Source organism: Macrosteles quadrilineatus, unplaced genomic scaffold (genome assembly GCF_028750875.1).
Source record: "Macrosteles quadrilineatus isolate MER2022 unplaced genomic scaffold, UCM_ALF_1.0 Scaffold_5__1_contigs__length_97177068, whole genome shotgun sequence".
NCBI classification, from domain to species: domain Eukaryota; kingdom Metazoa; phylum Arthropoda; class Insecta; order Hemiptera; family Cicadellidae; genus Macrosteles; species Macrosteles quadrilineatus.
Genome location: NW_026542598.1, coordinates 63,467,500 through 63,492,486, shown reverse-complemented (window position 1 = coordinate 63,492,486; position 24,987 = coordinate 63,467,500). Strand labels below are relative to the sequence as shown.

At 35.4% G+C, this 24,987-nt stretch overlaps 1 protein-coding gene across 3 annotated transcripts in view; it reads right to left on the bottom strand.

The window, feature by feature from the left end:
• Nucleotides 1-5,155: 5,155 nt before the first annotated feature.
• Nucleotides 5,156-24,987, bottom strand: part of LOC128994753 (muscle M-line assembly protein unc-89) — a 101,476-nt gene continuing 81,644 nt past the window's right edge. Inside the window, exons 37-42 of one of the 3 annotated variants that reach the window (XM_054419514.1) lie at nt 18,754-21,810; nt 14,054-14,936; nt 12,687-12,848; nt 9,800-9,897; nt 8,240-8,420; nt 5,156-6,795 (exon numbers count right to left, since the gene is read on the bottom strand). In XM_054419514.1, the coding sequence (XP_054275489.1) occupies nt 6,692-6,795; nt 8,240-8,420; nt 9,800-9,897; nt 12,687-12,848; nt 14,054-14,936; nt 18,754-21,810 (4,485 nt within the window). In that variant the 3' untranslated portion in view covers nt 5,156-6,691. Of the gene's footprint in view, nt 6,796-8,239; nt 8,421-9,799; nt 9,898-11,849; nt 12,225-12,686; nt 12,849-14,053; nt 14,937-18,753; nt 21,811-24,987 lie in introns of all 3 variants that reach the window. The other 2 variants (XM_054419516.1, XM_054419515.1) reach the window with 2 other exon arrangements.

The window sequence follows — 24,987 nt, the reverse complement described above, 5'->3', positions numbered from 1 at the left end:
CCAATGACACTTATGTGCCTATCCTACGGACATACAAATCTTGTAGAATCAAATTTATGGATCTTTGGATCCTAAATATATATCTAAGGAATAAAAAAAAAAAAAAACTAAAAATCCCCAAGGGATATTTCAAACAATGAGGATAATTTCTTTTAACCCCAAATACTGTAAAAATGTAACAATATGAAAATAAACTGTGTATCGTAATATGAAAGGATTTCATGATATTACATGATAACTTTACCGAATTCCCTAAATATAAACTGATCTGTACACCGGTATCCAATTTCAATGGTAAGTAAGAGAATTGGAGAGCATTCTAGTGGAGACAGTCTGAACTCCATTGAAGCTTCTGATTATACACCACAAACAGAACAAATATTTTAACCTTGACTACATTATTAGTTTGAAATGAATAGCATTAGCTTATTTATTTCCCATAGAGGATAAGCATTTACACTAACTTTGTTGTAAAATTGCAACATTTATATCAGGGCCAACAGGTTTATAAGGTAAACGCAACAGTAGCTGACAGTATAAGAAACTATTTGCAGCCATTTCAATGAAAAGTATTGAAGTATTTTAAAGTATTTATTAATCTGTGGTTTTGAAAAAAATAGGAACTGAATCAATTTTACTGATTTCAGGTGATTCAAAATGTTGTGTAGTTTTCAAATTTGTCATAGGAAAGGGTTTATAAAATGTATTTAATTCAGTTTTCAAAATTTATTAAAACCTTGTGTGTGTTCCAGTGGCTGACAGTGAAAAAATGGCTTCTACCAATAGCTGACAGTCAGTTGTCCCAGTACCTGACATGGCAACTATAGGTAGCTGTACTGGCTTTCTTTTCTGTTATCAATACCCTAGCGTTTTATAATGTAAAATACTAATAATATGGTTATAAAATTATTTAAAACATTAATTTATTTTACATGTTTGTTATCCAAACTATTTTAACAAATATTTTTCAAAATTTTTTGGTTTATGAATTAAAACATTGAAATGTGTAAAATCCAACACGAAGAATAAACATTAACTATTCATTAGGTTAATGTAGTAGTTAAGACCGCTTAAAACATGTTCTTTTATGTACTCTCCTCTTCAAAAATGCACAAACATGTTACATTGGACCAACTAATACAGTTAGTTTTATTCAAATTAAACTTGGTTAGGCATTTTTCCGGGAAGCACCTCAGAGGGGTCATCTTGCACTCATCCGGCCGGTAACTGGACACATTATGTAGATTCCTGTCACCGGTAATGATTTGTGAACTTTGATATTTTTCTACGTTTTGTTTAAAAAAATAAAAAGTGTTGCCAGACTTTAAATACCACCCTATACATTTAAAAATTTAGTTATGGGATAGTATTTCTATATTAAAATTACGTTTGAAGATGTGGGTGAGATCTCCTAAATGATAAATAGCATGTACATTTCTCTGGGTAAAACCGTAAAACAAATTTAATATTGTGCATGTAGCAAATATCACCTCTGTCAGCTAGGAATCTTATTGTGTTTTTGTACCAAAGCCATATTTGCGACATTGATATAACTTTAAATCCCAAACCACAAACACCACAATTTTATCATAAATTGTCAATAGAGGTATACTTGTTAAAAATACTGAACCTAATCAATACTACTTAAGAAATCTAGCCGAATTACCAAAAACTAAACCTCTCTTTTAAACAGTTTCACTAAGGGAACCGACAAAATGTGTTGTGAACAGGGTCGATTTCAAACCCCCGCCATTCTGTGAGTATGAGCTAAATTACACTGATTTGTTTGTAAACAAATAAAGAATAAACATTCGTTTTCCTAACAATGCAATCATGTGTTAATGTTTTTAAGTGACCTCATAATAAGGTAAAGAAATTGAAACTGGCAGCATGCTACTGGAACACTGTCGGCTACTGGTGTTTTCCTTTATTTATTTTTACAATATGTAAAAACAACAACACAACTTGATAAAGTGTGCAGTGTAATCATAGTAGGTAATGGATATTGAACAGCATACTCTGTGATGGTAATTTTAAACTGTATTTCAATTACACTAAAATAAAAATTGTCTTTAGAGGTTTTACTAAGAATTTCAAAGCATTTCTTCTCAATTTTGATCAGACCTTACACATAAGTAAGGTTTGACTCGGTAGGTATCTATAACAAATTCTTTCTTGAGCTGTCTTGGCTTGAATAGTACATCAATGGATATTTTCATAATGTAAATGGAAAACTATACTAACCTGGACCACCTTACATTATTGTAAAAAAGACCTTAGGCACAGTTTAAGTGCAACTATAATCTAAAAAATTCTGTTTGGATCTTCAAATTTGTCAATAAGTTAGAGTCAGTTATACTATATTTTTATCATGTTTTAAAATGTTGGCTTCACGCTTAAATTACTTTTGCATTTATGGAGATTGACAATATAGTAAATAGTAGGTGACAGTTAGTACTTGTTACACTATGCCTATACAGTATTAATGTATGGATCTTTGAGCCAGCCACTAGAGATGACTTATGTTGTAAAACAACCTTTAGTAAAATAATTTATCTTGAAATAAAATAAAAAATAAACACTAAGAATGGCTCCCCTTCACATGATGAATGCAATACATTAAGCTATTGACTATGGGTATTCCACCAGGCAAAGCCATCATAGGGCAATCATTGACAGGTTTATAGCCTTACATACTAAATCAGATAACCATTGTTACAAATACTCGCATCCAATGACAGATCAGTTACCAGGAAGTGGTCATATATTTAAAAGGACCTCCAAGAGCAGAACCAAACACCTTAATTCAATCTCCTTGAGCTGAGGTATATTTGCGTGGTGGTTTTCAGGACTCAAAATGAGGAAGACAATTTCATTTTGACTAAGGAACAGTTATGAATTGGTATATGAACGGATATAATCTAATTGTAATGCTTCATGAGTTCTTTTTGTGTCTGCTTTCGACTCTAGCCATATTGCACAAAATCGGAAGTAAAGGAAGAGTAAAACTCTACTAACCACTCTCACTGTCCTATGTAGTATTTACATTGATGCCAGTCTCATGAGCGCTGATTGGAAACAACGAAGCACAATATTTAGAGCAGATTATACCAGGGACAAAGCAGTATTATGCAGAGCTTGTTGGAATTCTTTTAAATCTCTACACCATCAAATAGAATTTTAAGATTGAGATCAACCAGGTTTTTTTATTCAAGTAAAAGCATTCAATTTCAGTTTGATCTGAATTAGAGTTTAACTTTCAGTATAATAGATACTCTCTGAGAGATTTAGGCCATTAATTAATCTCACATTTGATTGATGTATGTTTTTGTGCTGGAATACCAGCGTAAAGCCATCGGCATAAACAAATTTCATCAAGCAAGTTTGAGTAAACTTAGATAATTTTTTTATTCTAAAATTAGTTTGTATGGGACTTTTGATTTTTTTAAATTGATACCTTTATTGATATGAACAAGATAAAATGGTCCTACAAGTTGGTTTCATCAAATGAAACCAAGGTTTAGACATAACTGGTTCAAAACCAGCATCTTCAGTATCTTTTTCACTGCACTTACCACTGGTTTGCCTGTGACTTGTATTGTAAGGTACTTCACTGTCCTAAATATTGCACTGATCAAAATTCTATATTGACAAGTATTTTTTTAAGGACTTGGACAGAACTAGAGTTAATTTATTGGAGTGGCGTTAATTTTTGAATTTTTCCTGTCACAAACTTACCAGGGGTCAGTATGGAATAACCCCTTGGCGACAGGGGGCTCCAGTGCTTTCCCCAGGGAAAAATTTGATAATTTTAAGTGTTTATAAACACAAGTTTCAAACACTTTTCCTAAGTACTTGATAGCATATAGCATTACTTAGTACTTGATAAAAATAAGGATACTACTTTATTATATCCATACACCAAGTACCTTCACTTACCTGTTACGTCAAGTGAATCGGAAATTAAGAGAACATTCTTATTTTTTCGCTATAATATTGTGGTATAATTACCTCGTCAAGTATTGTCATTTATAGTAATCCAGGGGCCATCAACATGGAATTATTTGTTCAGCCACTCACTTAACAATATACAGTCCACTCTTGGTAATTCAAACACTTGATAATTCAAAACTTTCGATAATTCAAAATGAAGGCTCAGTCCCTAGAGAATCTCTCAATATTTCAAATTTTTACCATGCATTTTGATACACTCGGTATTTCAAAGTCCAAATAGAGGGCAGGTCAATTTGTAACACGCAGCAATTCGAAGTTTCGTCGGAAAAACACTCTATAATTCGAAGTAACTCAGTAATTCGAAGTTTCGTCAGTTAACACTCTATAATTCGAAGTCATGCTGTAATTCGAAGTTTTGTCGAAAAAACACTCTATAAATCAAAGTCACGCAGTAATTCGAAGTTTAGACGGCAAAACACTCTATAATTCGAAGTGATCTCTTCCTGTTATAACAGGAAACTATACAGTACAGTACATCCTGTTTCTTTGGTAGGCTACTGTTGGACGTTTTGATGTTTGTTTAGTTAGAGCAGTAGTCTGAGTTAGTTCACTGACTTGTTTTTCTAAGTTGGCAATCCGATCTCTAGATTGCGCGACATCTCCTTGAGCACAAACGTAGTTGTCGACAGCTGATAGTTCAGCTATTGGCGAAATATATAGCGCTAAATAACAGACTTCTTTGCAACTAAAGTAACTGAAAAATAAGCCGTTGATTGTTTAAAAGTGTACTAAAATACGGTACAGTATGATGTTTTATTGTAACGTGCTGTACCTTTGTATGTATTAAAAAATGAACTCTCTGTAATTCGAATGGTTTATTTTTCTCCCGATAAATCGAACTCTTGATAATTCAAAACTCTTGATAATTCAAATTTAAATGCTTGGCCCACCAATTTCGAATTATCAAGAGTCTACTGTATATATGTAATTTAGGTCACTTACTTAATTAGGTTAAATATCATAAATATTCCCATATTCTAGAATTAACAATGTCAAGACAGTTTAAAGTAAAGTAATAAAGTTTAAATGCGACTTTTGGAGGTATAAAGAACTAGCCAGCTATATTATGATATTAGTGTTTCAGTGATAATTTGTCTAAACTACAGAGAAATGGTCGAAGCAGATAGAAAAGAAAGCGGAAGAAAAGACCAACCCAGCAGAACCAAGATTTATTTCTTCGCCAAAGCATCCAATACAATACACATTCATTAACACTTTAATATAAAATACATAGACAATTAACAATAACTAAATGTAATAATATAATACTTATAACATTCAAAATCCGAAAACCTTTAAAAAGGATAAACATGTACAGCTCCCATTAGGCTTTGAAAGATTGTTTGTGTTGTTTTGTTAAGTACGAATATGTAACTATAATTACACCATATCCTGTGTTAGTAAGTAAAATAAATATTTCAATAGGCAAAGTATTTAAGTCTTAACATTTTCAATACTGTACAATACCCCTATTTCAGCAAATGTGCTGGGTGAATGAGTTAACAGTTGCTTTATTTAATTTTAATATAAACGAGTTCATAAGAAAAGGAAGTTTACATCACAAAAATACGGTGGAACAACACAAAAGTCTTCAAAAAATCACTGTGGAATTTAAAATAAATATGTCTAAAGGAAAAGCAATGCAAGTAGTTAAACAAAAAAAGAAAAGATAGCCCACTAATGAAACAAGTGGTTAAACACGTAATATCTTAAAATTGTATAAAGAGATATGTAATATCAATCACTAACATAATTGAAAGTGATCCAAACATGAATTTATTAAATTCAGGATTTCTTTATAAAGCTTTGGGTTTACACAAATGTAAAAAATACTACCTTGTTAACGAATTCTTGACATAAGATTGAAATTCAGTAATAGATTGGTATATACCACAAAGTGTCTCAATAAAGCAAACACATATTTAGAAAATTTCTGTCTAGCGCTCCTATATCAAAATATCATTAGGCTAAAAAAACTTATGTTTTTCATTAAAAAAGAGTAGCTTATGAACATTTGTATACTTTCATAAACTAAGGTGTTAAAAAAAAATCTTGAATAAAATGTTTATTTTTAAACATATTCACAGGTTTTTTTCTGGCTTGGGTAGAAATAATTTTGAGTTACGATAAAACACCACTGGTCTAGTATTAGTACGGTATTGGTGTAAGAGGTTTTTAATTATTTCCTAAAACCAGCCTTTCGTGATTGTTTAGCAAAGTTTGCAGGTTAACTTATTAAGCTGAGATTGGGCAATGATAGATTTTTGTTCAGAACCGGTTCAGGCAAGTGCTCAATTGTCATTTCTATACAGGCTATATATATATTTTTGTTTTTGATTTTTAAGTTAAATCACATTAGAACAGGTAGAAATTACCTAACTGTTTCGATTCACTATTTCAACAGTAGTTCCGCTGTCACAATTGTACGTAGGCGCTCAGTAATTAAACCGTTATTTCCTTTGGTACGACACTACAGAAGTGGTTATTGAGCTGGTGCTGCAGTAAGTGTCTAGCTTATTGGAAAAGTTTGAAATTTCAATCTATAATCAATGGATTTCATTATGCTAACAAGGCGAGTATTGACAAGACACCAGACCCTGTAACCAACCACCACCAAGCGAGGGTTGGGACCGATGCATGTTAGACCCAGGAGAAGGAGAAGGATACTCCCCGAGCCTCAAGGATATACATTCCTCCTCTCACCTGGCACTTGTAGACTGGCGGAGGTGGTAGCGGATCCTGCGATGTTGTTGGCTGTGCACGAGTACTGGCCCGCGTCAACTGTAGCAACACAAACACAGCTGATGTAATGGTACAACGGTAAGGAAGTTGAGTTTGTAGGGAGTGTAAAGTGAGTAAATTGAATGGAGAAAATAAAGTGAGTAAAGTGGAAAAGGTGAAAAAAGTGTGAACATTTAGTAAGTGGGTAATGTGAGTAAAGTGATTAAGTGATTAAAGTGATTAATATTAGGATGTAAGCATAGTGACCTCTGAACATGCCACAACCTGAGGCAAAATGTGCATCAGGAAAAGAAATCTTCAATAACTCAAGGTAACTATCAAACAAAAAGGTAAGTTTAAAAAAAAAACCATTTGTGATTCTTCAAAATCACAACAATGTCAAAAAGAGCTAGTACCGGTATTGTAAGAAACTTCTTAAATGTTGAAGAGGAAGTTATTGTTTTTGGATGAGATTTTTTTTAATGCAGATCTTCAGTGAGGTTATGACGATAAAAAATCCTCAAAGTTTCATGTTGGAGTAAACTATTCATTATAGAATCCTAATTAGTTGCAATGAAAGAGTAGTGGTCTCTTTCTATATTGCAACAAATCAAGCACATCCTATAGAATACAAACTGTGATTTGTGGCAATTGTCTAATGGTTAATCATATGTGATACTTATTTATCTAGATGAAATTGAAGAAGGGACATTGTTTGTTATGAGTCACTGCAAGTATTGCCAGCGTCTAACTCTGGTTTTGCTCATTAGATGATTCAAACTGGCTTGTTGGTGCAGTGTCATTAGTATTGGTTCAAAGAAAGCCTTCACAAATCTAAATATACTTGCATAATGGGTCCCATTGCTTGCACTAGTTTCTTATTTAGTCCTTTCATTGAAATGGCGACCATACAATGTAGGTATTTTAAGCCAGGTATGAATGGAAATGAGTGACGCGATCTTGTAGTCTTGTTAGTGACTAAGGCAGATCAAGACCGCTCCTCAGACACAGCTGTTAATTAATAGCCCATTCAGCTAATGGCAACTGATGGACCTACAGTTAATAGTGGAAATTAATTAACTTTTTTGATCAAATTCGAGTAGGGTGAACTGATTTACTTGGTTTTATATATGGCCGTGTTTAGTCGAGGCCAGTTGGCAGGCACGTTACTTGCCTCAGGTAACTTGAAATACATTAGAGGCCTGCTCTAGCCTCATTTAAACACGGCTTTAGTGTCAACTGCGCTTTTGTTATAATATTCTCTTTATTGCAATAGAGAGAACAAAATGCCTAAAAAGCCAACCAAAGCTAATAGTTTGCTTTATATTTTTCTTACAGTGATTTATTAAAAAGTGTTGAAACAATAGTTTAAAATGGAGACAATGTCATAATTTTCAATTGGTGTTTTTAGTCTCATGAATGTATTCATAGAGATTTTGATACTAGGGAATATTTTACTGATTTGAAAAATATGCAATACATTAAAGAAAAACAAATTATTTACATGGCCGGGCGATTGGTAGTGTAAGTCTACAGACACCATTGCGGTACTCTGTCTGGTGATCTGGTGAAGGTGTCAACACAGATCCATCCTTTGACCACACAACATCAGGACTTGGTTCTGCCAACACGATGCACTCAAACCTCGCAGGCTGGCCGTTCACACAGGCAATGTCCCGGAGGGGCTGCAACAATCAGAATCAAGTATTCAGGTCAAATTATAAATGACAACTAGTGCACCTGTTGCTTGAATTTGAGCAATTGCAAAGTATTTCGAGCAATTGCAAAGTATTACAGGCGTTCAAAACTAATAACAGTCGTAACCTCCGATGAATTAAAAGAGTCAACTCAAAGATTATATACTCAATCACTCCACTCCAGTTATCGAAACTGGAAACGAACTCACTCTGAAAACGATAGCTCTTGTGTGTATCATGTTTTTACTGTGAACAGCTGTAATTGACAGAAATAATTTGTCTGTTTAAGTAAACAAAATCTTTTCTTCATAAGAAATACATTGGGATTTTGATGGCCTGTGGGGCAAAGCCCGAGGACTTTTATTACAGGAATTGGTGAAAGGGGGCGTCTACACAAAAAATACTTAATTTTGACACATTGTTTGTAAAAATCCGTTTATTATTAACGGAGGAGTAGTGTTTTGTAGAAATCGCCTTCGCGTATTATATATAAGGATGTGTGTCAAAAAATTGTATTAATCATTAATATTATCATAATCATTACTTTGAGTCAGAGTCACACACCTCCCCTATACTCAATTCCTCATTCACTGTGCTGAACAGATGTTATGGGGGATAGTTGCACTAACAACATCACTGAAAGCGGAAAAACATTCTTATTGTCATGGATGATGGGTTAATTGAGCTCCTGGCCTTCATGAAGACACTAAAGTACATTTTACTCATCTATGTATATTTATACTTTTTATTAAAATGTATTGGTGTTTTGACTCAGGATGATTTGGATTTTGACTTTGGTCTGGTGAAAATGAGCTGCCAAAAAAGTAGTATGAAAACCTAAAAAGAAAAGAAGCGTATTGCTGTTCCTGATGTTTTTGGATGGCTGAAGACAACTATTCTCACTCTATTACTCACTCATCCTGAATTCATATTCAGATGGTACATCAGCTGTGGTGGTGTACCCAGCAAACCTGACATGGATACCTACATCATAACAACACCAGACATGATCCGATGTCACTCTTCCGCAAGCAAACATTCTTGGAAAATCGTCCTATACAGATGCTGCATATTATAACCTCCTTCCATAGCACCATAAGAAATAAAGAAACCAACCCAATCAGCTTCAAGGACAAACCTACAGACTGGCTGCTCGATAGACCTTTGTAGGCTGGAACGGAGATATGGCAGTATTGATTTTTCTGTTTCTTAAAAAGGACCAAAATAACCTCTGTATAATAACAATTGTACTGTTCTCAATAAAAATGTAAATAAAGAATGTTTGTCCATCATCTATATTAAGCTTAAAATATGTAGTTCTTAAATAATGGTGTCAATGTCCTGATAAATGGATCAAGTTTGCTTACAGTGATGAAGAGAGGAACCTTCTTAGGTTGTTCTCCAGGAGATATGGCTCTGACCATCTTAGGCCCTTCAGTACCAAGCCATGGGCTGCCAGGCGACACTATATACAAACAAACAAGAAACATTATCATGATAATCAGAACGAATAACTAGATAATGGTACTGTGTTACAATACTTCACAACCCTTTTAAGTCTTAACCTAAAACTAGGGTGCACTAGGTGTTTACATTTTTTTTGCAATAACCAGTAATCATTTTGCTCAACAATTAATGATTACAAATTACAATTAGTAAGTCAGTATTTTATTATTTACTAGCTGTTACCCACGGGCTTTGCCCCGATTGACTTTATAAGTATTAATAAAACTATTGATTGCCGTACCGGTTTGGGTGACATTTCGAAAGGCTTTTCTTGGTTACTTTGAAGAACAACATTGGATTTATAATAATTACACCTTACAATTAGTAAGTTAAAATTTTATTATTTATTTTATTGCTCTGTAATATATTCATTGTCTTCAAGGTCAATAACATATTTTGATAACATTTTTTTAAAGGTATGCCCATTGTGTCTTTTGGTTTGAAGACAAATGTTGAATACTGAATTTAAATAGAAAAAGTGTTACAACAGTGAAGACTTAAATAATTCATCTATTTTTTGTTTTTATGATTTTGTAGAGAAGCAATAAAACAAAAGCAAAATATTGATGTCTGTTTAGTAGATTACATGAATATAATATTTCACTAAAATTGAAATACTGATTTTGTCACAACATAGTAGGGTCTACAATCCCACAAACATTTACAGATATCATTTCTATAAGAGAAATTCTAATTTGACATGGGTGACCAAAACAAATATTGGCCATTGGATTCAGCTCAAAAATGTTGAGTGAACTACTAAATTTGTTTTCAACAATCTGTTTATACATTTAGACTCTGTTAGGGACAGAACTTGGGATAATCTATTATAGTAATAATAATGAGATTTTTACATTTTTTCACACTTTTTTTTACCAGGAGCTTATATATTCTAATACAAAGCAAACTTTTTGTTCTTTAAAGGATTTTTTACCAGCTAATTTAATAATGACACTGATGTAGCTTAGTTTATAATTAAATGTTTTTAAATTAATTATCACACAGATTAAATTTAAGCATTAAGCACATTAAGCCATATATTATGTTTATTCATTCGGTTTGAAAAAGTTAGTATACAATATACAGAGATACAGATAGTTAAAGTGAAAAATTATTATTATTGAGTTTGAATTAGTGGAAATGTTATGAGGTATGTTTGTGTGATAAAATCTTTCAATTTTAGAAGAGTTAATATAGTTTTTAGCAAGAATATTATATAAATGACATTAAGCCAGCTAATTTTAAAGAAAATCCATTTCTTGAATGACATACACAGAGTTTTAGGTAGTATTGCACTATTTGTAAAGACACTACCTAAGCAAATTTCTGTCTTAGGACGCTAGGACGAAGCCTGGAATTGTTTTTCACCTTATACTTCAGGCTAGACCTAAGTGTTGCTGATAATGCCACTTAGATAAAATCCATTGGTTTGGTGGGATTTGAACCCGGGACCTCAGGGACCGAAGTCCCACCCTCTATCACTAGACCAGCTCGCTCCCCTGTAGCTGGATAGTAGAGACTCTACATTTTTCAAGAACAGTTTCAAAATATTTCTTAATTTGAAAAAAAAATCAAAATTTAGTCCTAACTATTTATTATTTATGTGAAATTAAGATTTGAAAACACTTCTTATAGGTTGAAGTCTTACAAAGTCTATAAGATTAGATGAATTTAAACTGATTGGATGTATCTACAACTTTTGCTTACTTAAGTTTAACCAAAAGTGTTTAACTAACTCTCAAATGGTTTATTTAGCATTTTTGTCACAAAGCAAACACGCATACAACACTAATTGTTTATTATTGATTAGTTTATAGATAGACACTAGAAGTTTGAAACGAATGTCATAGAATACAGCAGAAGTAATTGTGTGAGTACGAAGCCACAAAACATGTTGCTGCAAGTTGGCACCTGCTGATTCTCGTCCATGAGGAGTGTACGGTGAAACTGACTTTAAGCTCGGACTTTGTGACTCCGGACTCGGAGTTCTTATCCGGAACGGTGGCAGGGCCGAACCTCGATGAAATCTCTCGCTCTCTATCTCAGACATTTCGCTTTCGGAAGTAGGTTCCCATTTTACTGTCTTTGCCTTGTGAGGTTTCTTTTTTTGTGTAGTCTCGTGAATGACTGGGAAATCTATTGCGCCTTCTTCTTTTTTTGATGGTCCACTGACAATCTTTCTTGGAGCACCGGGTTTTTGCTCTCCTGGGAGAACTATACCAAACTCGTAGCCAAAGTCGTACTTGAAGTAGATTAAGCCTGTATCTGGGTCTATTTGTTTTGTACCTAATAGAGTAAATGTCATGAGGTGCTTCAATTTATAAATAATCAGATAATTCTAGGTCAAAATATCAGATTTTTAAACATATAATGTACTGTATGGAATCATACAATAAGGTGAGTCAGAAACGGATTCACAGTTGTATGATCTAATAAAGTTAGTGAGTAAAAGAATTTGTTTGCTAAAATAAAGATAATTTTTTAGGAAGAATAGTACTGTTTACTGTTTACGTTAAACAAAAACCAACTACAAGTAATCAAACTATTTACTTCATTATCTTTTCTGTCCTATATCTGATTTCACAAATTATAGAAGGAGTCAAAAAAATTCTAAAACCAAAGCTTAGGTACTGGTAAGTGACTTGATCCCGGTGAGTAACAGTTTAATTGAAAATGAACTTGTTGGTGGAAAGATCAAATATTAATTAATATAATAAATACTTTCAAAAAGTTTACAAAGCTTCTTACCATACTCGCTGAGGCGGTTTTCATCTCTGTATGTTTGTGGTTCATCAGGTGGTTTCCCCTTCTGATTTGTTTTGATTTCTGTGATGATATCTGACACAAACTTCTGTGTTTTACCCTTGAATGTTTTTGTCATTTCATTCATTTGCTTTGAAGCAGCTGAATCTGCAAACACAGTTTAAGATATATATATATTTTTTTATATGATCTTAAAATTGTGCATTGATTTAATGGTTCAGTAAAGCATCCTGATTAGTTATACCATCTCATATGGAAGTATTAAGACACATTACAATATAAAACAATATGTATTTGTATTATATTAGGCACAGTTTCTATTAAAAAGTACATTACATGTTTAACGTGTGATAGCACGACTGTTAAATGCAATTTAAAACCCAAATGAACCCATGAAAGGCAATGCAGAGTTTGAGTAGGTAAATTCAATTAGATAAAAGTATGTCTTTTTAAGAGATGTGAAAACGCATACTCTTTACCTATCACTATAACTTTGAGCCTGTACACTACACGGTGGGTACATAGGTAAATGAGTTTATTATGTCTATATATATATAATAATTTAATTTTCTTAACAAGGTGTTATACAGTTTTATCTACTTAGTGAGAAAATAGTGAACACTACAATTCATCGTCATAACAAAAAATAAATATTTAAGTACTTCAAGCAAATTCCCCATACAGGCAATAAGCTATCACCGTGGGTCTTATGGAAAGAGCCTGTTTCATATATATATTACATACGTATGTCCGTTGTAGAAAAATTTGAGCTTGACGAAGACATGTAAACCTAGGTTTATTTAAATGAGTTCAAGAGCTAGGATTATTGGACTATGGCAACAGGATTTTATGTGGGAGTTTTAAGGAAAATTGTTTTTTTCACTTTTTCACGTTCAAAACATAATTTTGCAGTTTTTTCCAAACATTTTTTAAGAGTTTCAAAAAATAATCTGTGTGTTGAAGCATTGTTGTAAATGGTTACAGAAAAAAATTTCAAAAACTCTAAATTTTAGATATTTGTGTTATTTTAATGGAGAATAAGTAAACTGTTGAAGTTTGCTTGTTTATGGATGTATTTTGATGAGATTTGGAAAATTAATTTATTTCCTACTTAGCTAATAAGATTTTACTAAAGAACACACCTTCTTACCTTTCCTGTAGCAGCAAACCCAAATACTTGTTAAACCTAATGTTATATGAATAGGGAATCATCTGACATTACTCAGGAAATATTTTAGTGAAAATCCAAACAGGCAAACGGGAATTTGCTTAGTCTGCAGAATTATTGTGACGGGGGTATTTCACTGTTACAATTTGACCTTACATTTAATATCAAGATAAATCAAACTCACATGCCAGTTTGGAAGGCTCTGGACTGAAGGCGAATTCTGGGGGTTCTCCTGGTTGAAGGTGTGGCTCGGATTCCAGAAACTTCCTTTTCATTTCTTCAACTCTCTTCAGTCTTTTCTTTTCAGCATCCAAGTAAGAAGTCCTCACTACACCATCCACCTCACTATCATAATCACTGTCCCTTGCAGAGAACTTCGGTGGAATATTCTCTTTCCTGAGCGGCACTACCCTCGTCGTCTGCTGGACACTCACAACACGTTTACTACTCGCTGTTGATTCTGTAAAGTTCACTATGTTTGATTTTTCCACATAACCCGGGCGAGGGGGGGCGTAATCCATCCTTGGAGGGGAACCAGGTTTGAGGATGAACTCTGGTACAGGTCTCGATGCCGGAGTTGCATAAATGGTCTCAACTGGAGACGGGGCTTGAGGCTTATACTGAACTGGTGTCGGTCTTATCACTTTTGTCTTCTCCACTATTGTCTCTTTCACTTTGGTCGCTGATGTCGGTTTATCGATAGGCTCAAACTTGGGCCGAGGAGGGCCGTTGAAGCTGGGAGGCTCGTCAAATGCTGTCGGAGGTGTAGGTGTTCGCCCGATGTTCTGCGTTTTACCACTAACAGGAGTCAACACGGGCCTGACGGGACGGAAGCTCATATCTTCTGGAGGGTCGCCAGGCCGCCAGATGGGTTTTATTTTACCCTCGTATTCACTTTCGTAGTCGCTTTCCCTGAACTCACCCTTGATGAACTTGGAGGGGGATGGGGGTGGTGGACCCATGGACCGCTTGGCTGGCCGGACAGGGTCAGGCTTGAAAGGGAATGGTTCCAACGGTGGTTCCTCTCTCTTCACCACAGAAGATTGAAACTCCATTTGTGAAGACTCCTGAAAAAATATTAAAACAATAAGTAAAGCTTTTACAAAATAATATCTCTTGAAGAAGTTGATTATAACTTTACTACAAGGAGAACATATAAGTTTTGACAAATACAAACATTATTAACTTTAAACATATTGATAGATAATATTATAAATCAATATTTACAACTTATTTTAGTATTCTAAAAACATACTTTTTATGTCCCTCAGTACAATTTGATAACCATTTTTTACTAACCACCTTATTTAAGTTAAGAACACAGCTTAATTATCAATTAAATTTATTAAGTAATTTTATAAGAATAAGAGTATTAAAAAAATATATTTCCACGTTGAATTTGTCAAACTATTGCATGCAGATATCCATTATTTGCATTTGAACTTAACAAATAATGTGATCAAATTGTGTGAAAACAAAAAACTAGTACATTCTAGTAGGCTACTTAAAAAACATTCTAGTAATAAAAAAAACTGCAAAAAAATTGGGTCACGAGAATTATTTGGAAGCTCAGACGGTTTGCAGAAACCAGAGATTATTTAAAGCAAGATCTCATGTAACAACTCACACCTGCTTTACAGCAAACATTACAAGAAAACTGATGTCAAACTTTTAAAAGATAGAACTCAATCAATTACTGGCCTTGTCAAACCAGTAGGAGTAGAAAATGAAGCATTCGTGTTATTTATAAAATATTTTTAAATTTGACCAATTTGTGTAAGAGATTTTACAAAAATTAATTTTACAAACAAAAATTAAGGTCAGGGCCTTTTAAATGTTTAGAAAATAGTAAAACCAGAATACAGTATCTTTATTTTGATTCATGAGTTATTGAAATAATTATCGATAATGATCATTAAAAAAAACTGCTGAAAAGACGATCAGCTTAAAATAGTACTTGTAGTGTTATTACATGAAATTTTCTTTTTTTGTTTTGCGAACTGAAAATGTAGATTGTTGTAAAAAGCTTTACTATGTGCTTTGTAGCTTGACTATGTGGACTGAAATTAACTAACATACAGTAGACTCCCTCTCGTTCGGCCTCGGTTGGTTCGGCCTCCGGATGGTTCGGCCGGCCGCCTGGATAGAGTTTTTTTAAATTGTGTATCTATAAAACGGAAGCAGATAAGAATCTGACTTCCGTTTTAGCTCTAGTTCACTGCACACGTGTTCACTGTTCAGTACAGTACCGGACGTTCGTGTGTGTACATTAGTTGTTGTGACTTAGTGAACTGATTTAATTGTGTTTTGTTAACTGAACTTTAACTTATAAGTGACTGTACGTACTTTACATTATTATGAGTGCTAAACGAAAACGTACATTTGTGACAATGCAACAGCGGTTGCAAGCTCTAGAGAGAATAGACAAAGGTGAATCGGTCCAAAGTATTTGTACAGATTTGGGGGTTGGTAAAAGCACCGTGAATGACTGGCGTCGAAACCGCAGATTGAATCGGAAAAAGCTCTTTCATCACGTTGCACTTTAAAAAAACCTAAAAATGAATTGGTGAACGATGCTCTTTGGGTGTGGTTTATGCAGGAACGAAGAAGGGGAACGCCGATCAGTGGCCCTATCTTAAAGGAGAAGGCGGTTATCTTACATGGGAAACTTGGTGAGGAGGGGGAATTTGTCGCAAGTGAGGGATGGCTTTCCCGTTGGAAAAAAAGACACGGGGTACATTTTCTTGGGGTGTGTGGCGAAAAGCTGTCGGCAGACCCTGCTGGTGCAGCTGAGTTTACAAAGAAATTTGAGCAAATTATTGCTGAGAATAACCTAAGCCCGGAACAGGTTTATAATATCGATGAAACAGGGCTGTACTATAAACTCTTGCCACGGAAAACATTTGCTGCAGCAACAGAAATGTCTGCCCCTGGGTTTAAGGTCAGTAAAGATAGGATCACAGTGGCACTTTGCTCCAATGCTTCGGGTACGCATAAATTGCCCCTTTTTGTAATCGGAAAATCAGCAAAACCGAGAGCATTCAAAAACTTGGACGTATCAAAACTACCAGTGTACTACCGGGCTCAGAAGTCTGCTTGGATGGACTCGTATTTGTTTAAAGAGTGGTTTATTAGTGAGTTCGTGCCTAAAGTAAAAAGTCGTTTGATGAGTTTAAAACTCCCTGTAAACGCACTTCTTGTTCTTGACAATGCGCCTACCCATCCGGATGAGTTAGAATGTGATGGCGAGTCTGGAATAAAACTGTACTACCTGCCCCCCAACGTAACAAGCCTCCAACAGCCAATGGACCAAGGGGTAATAGAGTGTTTCAAGAGAAAGTATCGTCGAAAGCTTCTTTCAGAAGTTTTGTACAAACTGGATAGCGACGAAAACACCGATCTCATCAAGGTTTCAAAGACAATCAACATGAAGGACGTGATTTTCATGGTAGCGAAGGCCTATGACGAAGTACAACCTTCAACATTAGTTAAGTCGTGGAGAAAGGTATGGCCGAATGTTGAAGAAGTTGTTGCAAGTGAAGGCAATGTTGTTGATGTGCACAACCTTGAGAGTGAAGCAGACGACCAAGCTTACATCCTAAATAATTTACAGCAATTGCCTCACAGTGAAAATGTTGAGCTTGAAGATGTTTTGGAGTGGGTATCTGTCGAAAAGGAGGTGGACAATGAAATTTTGAACGACGAAGAAATCGCTCAATCAGTTTTACAGCGTCAAGAAACCCAAGAAGGAGAAGAAGAAGAAGGTGGCGACCGTGATGAGGACGACGAGTGTAAAATGAGTCACGCAGAGGGAATGGCAGCCCTGCAACTGGCTACAACCTACATCGAACAGCAGACGAGTTCTACAGCAGTTGACTTAATGCTTTTTAGAAAATGGCGTGACTATGCTAGAAAGAAATCAACTGAAGAAAAGGTACAGCGAAAAATTACTGATTTCTTTTAAACTTTGTCATTACAGTGCAAGACTGTAGTTTAAACATCATTCCTGTAAAATTTCAGTGTTGTGTGGATTCTTTTTTATTGTATTTAGGCCTACATTATTTATGTTTATTGTGTGTGAAATAAATGAATAATGTCAGTACAGTGTCAAGTGTTCAGTACGTGTTTTCATTAAACAATACCAACATTTCTGAGGGTAAGTTTAAAATCTACACTTAGCCTAGGCCTAGTCTTATTAATTAGGTTTAGTTTAGTGTATAGATCCCTTATACTGTACAGTAAGTCCATTTACGGCAGAAAAAGTAGCCTTTTTTATATATCATCGGTTAGTTCGGCCATTTTTTAGTTCGGCCGGTGGTTCGGTCCCGAGATGGCCGAACGAGAGGGAGTCTACTGTACATTTGATTTGTCAATTGATTAAAGTAAAGAAAAGTGAACTCAGAAATACAAAACACAATCATTTAACACAAGTTCAAAGAAAAAAGTTTAAAATGTTGGTGAAGTTTGTACCTTGATATAGCCCAGATGTATATGGTGTTGAATATTATAATGGTGCTTTGACATCCAAAAAGATCACAAAATAAGACAGCTACTTTGACATATAAAGGAAAAATCAATTCTACTCTCTAGGCTTTTTAAAAACTATAAACAATTCAGATCAAAATGTATTAGCTAATTTTAAGCTTAAGATACATTTGTATTAAGAGTTAATTTAAAATGTACATTGACAATAAAAAAAATTAAACTTTTGCAAAACATTTTAGAAACAACAGTAAATTGTTTACATAACTTGCTTACAGTTATGGAAAATTAATTAACACGTCAACATAATTAGGAGTGTTGTGCATGTCATGCCTAAGCGTGTAATTACTAATTAGTTTCACAAATCAATCCATCTGTTAGTCACACGTCACACATTCAAACCTTCTTAGTTGAAGTCTTGGAAGAGAAAGTCTTCTGTTCCATGGTGACAGACTGTTCCATCCTAGAGACTACTGACTCCTCAGTCTTGACGCTAGCCTTGTACTGACGGGAAGGTTCGTCCGTATCAGCTGTGTAACCGTCTGACGGTGGAGGTTGAACAACCTTCGTCTTGGCCTTTGGTGACCCTGGTTTGGGAGCTGGCTTATGCTTTGGAGCAGGAGCTTCAACATACTGAGGAGGTGAGCCTGGTTTCAATCCAACTGACTTGTTTTGAACCGACTTTGATACGACAGATTTCTGGTGTATTTCTTCCGTTTTAATGATTTTACTCTTGGCGCTCTTGGACATCTCTGATGGCTGAGGTGCAGGTTTAGAAGGGCCTTGAAGTGGTGGAGGTTTCTCAAACTCTGTGGGAGGAACTGCTCTACCAGAGGCTGAGTGTGGACGTTTGGTGGCAACTGGAGTCGGAGGTTTAACTTTTTTGTAGCAATAATCTTCAGAATCACTCTGCCAGGGATTCCACTTGATAGGAATCCTCACAGAGTCACAATCACTCTCGTATTCACTTTCTGTCCACGACCCTTTCACAAACCTGCTAGGACGAGGCGGTGGGGGGCACCTAGATGGTCTATTTCGTGGTGGATCTGGTTTGTAGGGGAACGGTTCAAGTTTTGGTAAAGGTTTGTTTATACTTTCAGGCTCGTATGGTTTTTTATTAACATTATTTTCTTTAAAACTTGAAGAAACTTGTTTCTTTTTAGAGCTAACTTCAGACGAAACTACTTTTTCTTTCTTCAGTGGTGGAGGAATTATTCTTACTGCTCCTGGTAAATGCTTTGATGGTGTTTTATCAATATTTTTCTCAATGTCTTGCTCTATGCTTTCCACATAAGATTGGCGTCTTTTAGGAGGTTCTGCAAACCCTATTTCTGGTGGAGGCCCAGGCTGTAATGGAATATTATTCAGAGAATTTTCACCAGTTATTGAAGAAGAAAATTCGTTTTTAATTTCCCGTTTTTCATAGCTGCTTGCGCATTCTTTACTTTCTTTAGGAGGAGGTGGCCAAAGTTTCACTGCTTCTGATGGTCTGATAACTCTTTCTTCTACCACTGATGAATCAGTTACAGTTTTCTCCATCTTCTCATAAGATTGCGAGCTTGACATAAAGCTTGACTCTGTAACTAACGGTTCGATTGCTGGAATATTAGTAGTGTGAGAAGCATGGGCTTCAGCAACGTATATTATCTTTGATTCTGGTGGAGGAGGAGTTGGTGGAATGTATGGCTTAACATTTTTAAATTCCTTGAAAGCACTCTCAGATGTTTTTATGTTTTCTGAAAAGTTTGAAGACGAAAAAGATGAACTTTCCATTTTAGAGAAGGACTGAGATTCATACTTGACATTATTCTCTGTAAAGCTTTCATTTTGCATTGATGTCTGAGATGATATATCAGCTATGTTTGAAGGTGACGCTTCATCAGTCTTTTGAGACCAAGGTGGGCTGGTCTGAGGCTCTTCTTTTGGTTGAACTGGAGGCCAGACCATTTTTTGAGTCGAGACTTTGTGAGCCCAAATTTTATCCATTGCCAACCCCTCAGCTGAAGGAGATTTTGGTCTATCAGAGAGAGCAGATTTTGGCCTTTCAATGGACAGTGATGAAAGAGGCCTTAATTTGTCCACAGGAGCAGCCCATAATTTTTCCAACGCAAGACCGGTAGCTGAAGGTACTGGTGATGCTGTATGTTTGATCTCTTTAAATGACTTAAACTCCTCAGATTTAAATTCTTTAGATTCTATTACGGGAGCAAAAAATTCAACCGGAGAAGAGCAAGCGTACTCCACAATATCTTCTTTTTGTTTCAAAGTCCATAACTTTTCCATGTTGACTCCTTCAGCAGATGGTCTGGGTGATTGTGGTCTCACCTGAATATCAGCTGATGGCCTGATTATAGGACCAAGAGAATCAAATGTTTGACTGCCAAAGTCTCCTCCATTCAAAGTTTCAGTTTTGTAACTACTCGACTGGAAACTGTTAAACGATTCAGTTGAAACTTCTGTTTGGCTCGGTTCAGTTTTCTTTGCAAAATCAAACTTTGCAACATTGAATTGGACTGGAGCAGGTTTTGTTTGAGGTTTCTCAGGAGGGCTTGGTAAATAGGAAGTTTGAAAAGAACTTTCTGGCAGTAATGGTGGCTTGACTGGTTCATGAATGGTTTCTTGGATACTAGTCTGTGTTGATGTAGAATCTGATAAAACAGTTTGCAATGGTTGAGGAGGAACTTTATGAGCAATTATTTTTTCGGGTGGTGCTTTCTGAGGAGTCGGAAAAATCCTTACACCACCTGATGGAATTTGCTCTTCAGGAATAAGTTTGTGAGATTCTTCAAGTTTCTTAACTTTTTCTGATATTTCATCTTTATTTTTGAAAACTTGTGACTTTGAAATAAACCCCATCTCAGGCGGAGGTTCAGGTTGAAGTACAAGACCATCGCTGGTGTAGATAGATTCAAAATTCTGTGATGTTTCTTGAAAGCTGGTCTGGGTAAATGAAACCGGTTCCGGTAGTAGATTTTCTACATACAAAGGAGGCAAGCTTGATTCAAATGTAGACATTGATTCGGAAATGAAAGGTTTCTTGACAGGCTCAAACTGCTTTGATGATTTTGTTTCTTCTTCATTTTCTTTAATTATGTTTTTGAAAAAGCTTAGAGCACTCTTTTTAGAAATAGAAGAGTCCTCGATAACGGTTTCATTTGCATCAGACTGAATCATTTCAGAGTTCAAAGCCTGTATTGGTGGCAGCAATACAGGTTCCTGCATCGGTGTATATATTGTTTCTTTCTCTTCTTTCTTTGATACATCAAACTTTTCACTATAGTTAGAAGACGGCAACTCGGTCTGCTTTATACTCAGAGTCGGTAAATCAAGGTCAAATGGAGTTGCAGATTTTTCAACATGGATTGAAATCTTCTTATCACTTTTGAACGATTCTGTTACTGAGACTGTATGCTTTGACGAGGATAAATCAGATGGTTTGAAGATATCCATTCCCAAATCCTGACAAGAAAAATAATTACAATAGTAAAAAGTAGGAACTATCATGTTTGAACTTCTTAAGTTATTTAAGAACCAAAAGTATCAGTTGGACTTGACTGAGCTAAAAATAATATTTCAAAGCTAATAAGTGAAAGAAAGTAAATTAGAAACATTAAAAAATTATTTAAAATATATTAATTTAAGCTTATTTTTAACCGACTTCCCCACTACCAACAAAAGGAGGAGGTTCTCAATTTGTTTGTGGCGATGTTTTTTTTTTTCTATGTATGTTCACCAATTTCTCTGTGATTCTTTTACCGATCAGTGTGGTTCCACCACCAAAATAACCAGGAGAGTTTCTATTTGGTACCTTATATATTATGTTTAAGTAAAAAATTTGTTTCGGTGAAAAATTCTGAAAACCTTAAATATTCAACATTTATTTTGTTTACATTTGTGCAGATTGTTTACATTTGTGCAGATAAGGCAATAAATAATAATAACATTCCTACAGCTGTTAGTTGAAACCATTTAAATGAAGCTACAGACAATTCTTCATGAAACAGTTGCTTCATATTGATCAATAAACTATTTCTTGCCATGGAGCCTAAATGAACTACATTGAGAAAAATGCATTTTGTTTTGGTTACTATAAAAATGTATTTTAACGTTTGACCTGATTTGTGTATACAGTAATTCTGTTTTTAGTATTGAATATTCTGACTTACAAAAACATATATGTTTCAGTGAATAGCTGTATGATATTGACAAATAAAGGTGTATTGTGAAAACCAAAGCATCCGTAAAACAGGTCTAAATATAAATTAAATTATTCCTTACACGACCTAAGAAGTGTGACAGTGCATAATCGTCAATTGTCTTAAAAGTGTTAAATATTTTATTTACCAAACATGCATTTGCAGATGTGGAATGTTTATTGATATTCTCTACCCAGTTACTATATCATATCAATACTATTATGCCGGAATGGGCACACGGAAGGGACTAAGGCTAAAGGTGTAGTGACGTCATATCTCTAGTAGCTAATGTCTTCTCTTGAGGCGACACGATTACCGTAACGAAACGATGTGATTTCAGCAGCGTTCGTGGCATAGTTGATAGCGTTTCGGATTGGTGTGCAGGAGGTCCCGGGTTCGAATCCCGCTGGCAGCACTAACTTTTTGTCAACAAATTTTTCATATCAGCAAGTTTGGTTGGTTAGGTTAGGTTATGACAGTTTAATTATATAATACTAAATTTTAAAATTAATTTAATAATTAATTAAAAATTATAATTAATCATTAATTAATTTTTATATTATACAGTTTTTATATTATCAGCAAGTCAGGTTGGTTAGGTTATGTTATGATAGTTTTATTTTAAAAATTAAAAATTTATTTTATAATTTTAAAACAATATTTTATAATTAAAAAGTTAATTTTATAACTAAAAGTAAAAAAATTTAATTTTTTCAACTTAGCGGTTCTAGCGGCGAACGCTGACACTACAAGATATGTTAGCCTTAGTCCCTCCCGTGTGTCCCACCGCTATTATGCCTGCTTTGGAAAGACCTAGAGGAAGATGATTTGCAATTTCGACTAGGCTATATCTTGATCAAACAAAACCACCTACATGGCTTGCACCACTTTTAGCTGAACCAATCTTTCATATACATATTTCATTTGCAGATGTGGAATATTTATTAATTTTCTCTACCCAGTTACTATAACATATCAATACTATTATGCCTGCTTCGGAAAGTCCTAGAGGAAGATGATTTGCAATTTCGACTAGGCTATATCTTGAGCAAACAAAACCCCCTACATGACCTACACCACTTTTAGCTGAACCAATCTTTCATATAATATTTTCCAAAGGTACTACTGTATACGTGTTAACGACCAATTTTCCACTTTTGAGAGATTTTTTAGTGCTGGTTGCTGAGGAATAACTTTCATATTGTTCCAAAAGGCTTGGGACGTTACTGTATTTCTTTTTATAATGTAGAAGTACACCGATTGCAGGAAACGATGATGTCTGACATTTCAATGTATCTAGAAAAGACAATTAGTTTTTCATTAGGCCTAATGTTGTAACGGGTCAAATGTGTAGGGGGTAAAATATAACGATCTAGACCACGAACATTAAACAGCTAAACATAAGCTGTTGAGTAAGCCTAGTCGCGACACTAAACTGACGTCGTACCTAACCTCCAATTCCAAGACCGCAGACGACGTTGGTGTCAGTTTGGTTGTTTGGCTGTTCGACTGCATCTGAGGCCGGGCTACGGGAGAGAAGATGAGCAGCGAGGTCACCTTTGAGCGGTACGCGGCTGTAAGCCTGTTAAAGCTACCATGCGCCTGCCTTCGCTGCCAGTTTTTTTTTGGTTTCGGTAACTCGTTGACCAATCAGGAATCGTTTTAACTTTCGTCTCGATTCTGAGACGAAGGTGAAGTAAGAAGAAGTTTTGTGAAGTTTTCGTCATTCGTAATTAGTGATGTGACGAGTCGGGTACTTTCCTGACTCGAGTGACTCGACTCGCCAACTGCCGTGAACTCGAGTTACGAGTCGAGTCAGACTCAACTCGAGACGTTCCGAGTTCGTGTGAGTTCGGCATTCTCCGTACGAGTTCGTTAGTTTTGCGAGTCGGCCGACTCGGTACCGGCCAATAGCGTGTCAGCTTTACGAGTCGACTCGACTCGACTCGAGACGTTCCGAGTTCGTGTGAGTTCGGCATTCTCCGTACGAGTTCGTTAGTTTTTTCGAGTCGGCCGACTCGGTACCGGCCAATAGCGTTGAATCTATGCGAGTTGACTCGTAAAGCTGTGACGCTATTGGCCGAAAGCGAGTGCGAGTAAACTCGAGTCAACTCGTTACGTCCCGAGTTCGTTAAGGTTCGGCTTTCTCCGTATGAGTTCGGTTTCTTGACTCGGCTTTTGCGAGTCGGACTCGTAACGTTACGAGTTCGTGTAGCTTCGGCAATCTCCGTACGAGTTCGTAAAAGAACTCGAGTTGGAATTGAGTTGACTCGAGTTGACTCGACTCGGGTCTTGACTCGAGTCAACTCGACTCGCCAACTCAACTCGTCACATCACTATTCGTAATCCCGGCTTTTCGTAGGTTTGTTTCGTTGTTGGTTCGCTCTCGAAAATTCGTGCAAGTTTAAGTTCGTATCGCAAGCTCTGAAAGCTTAAGTTC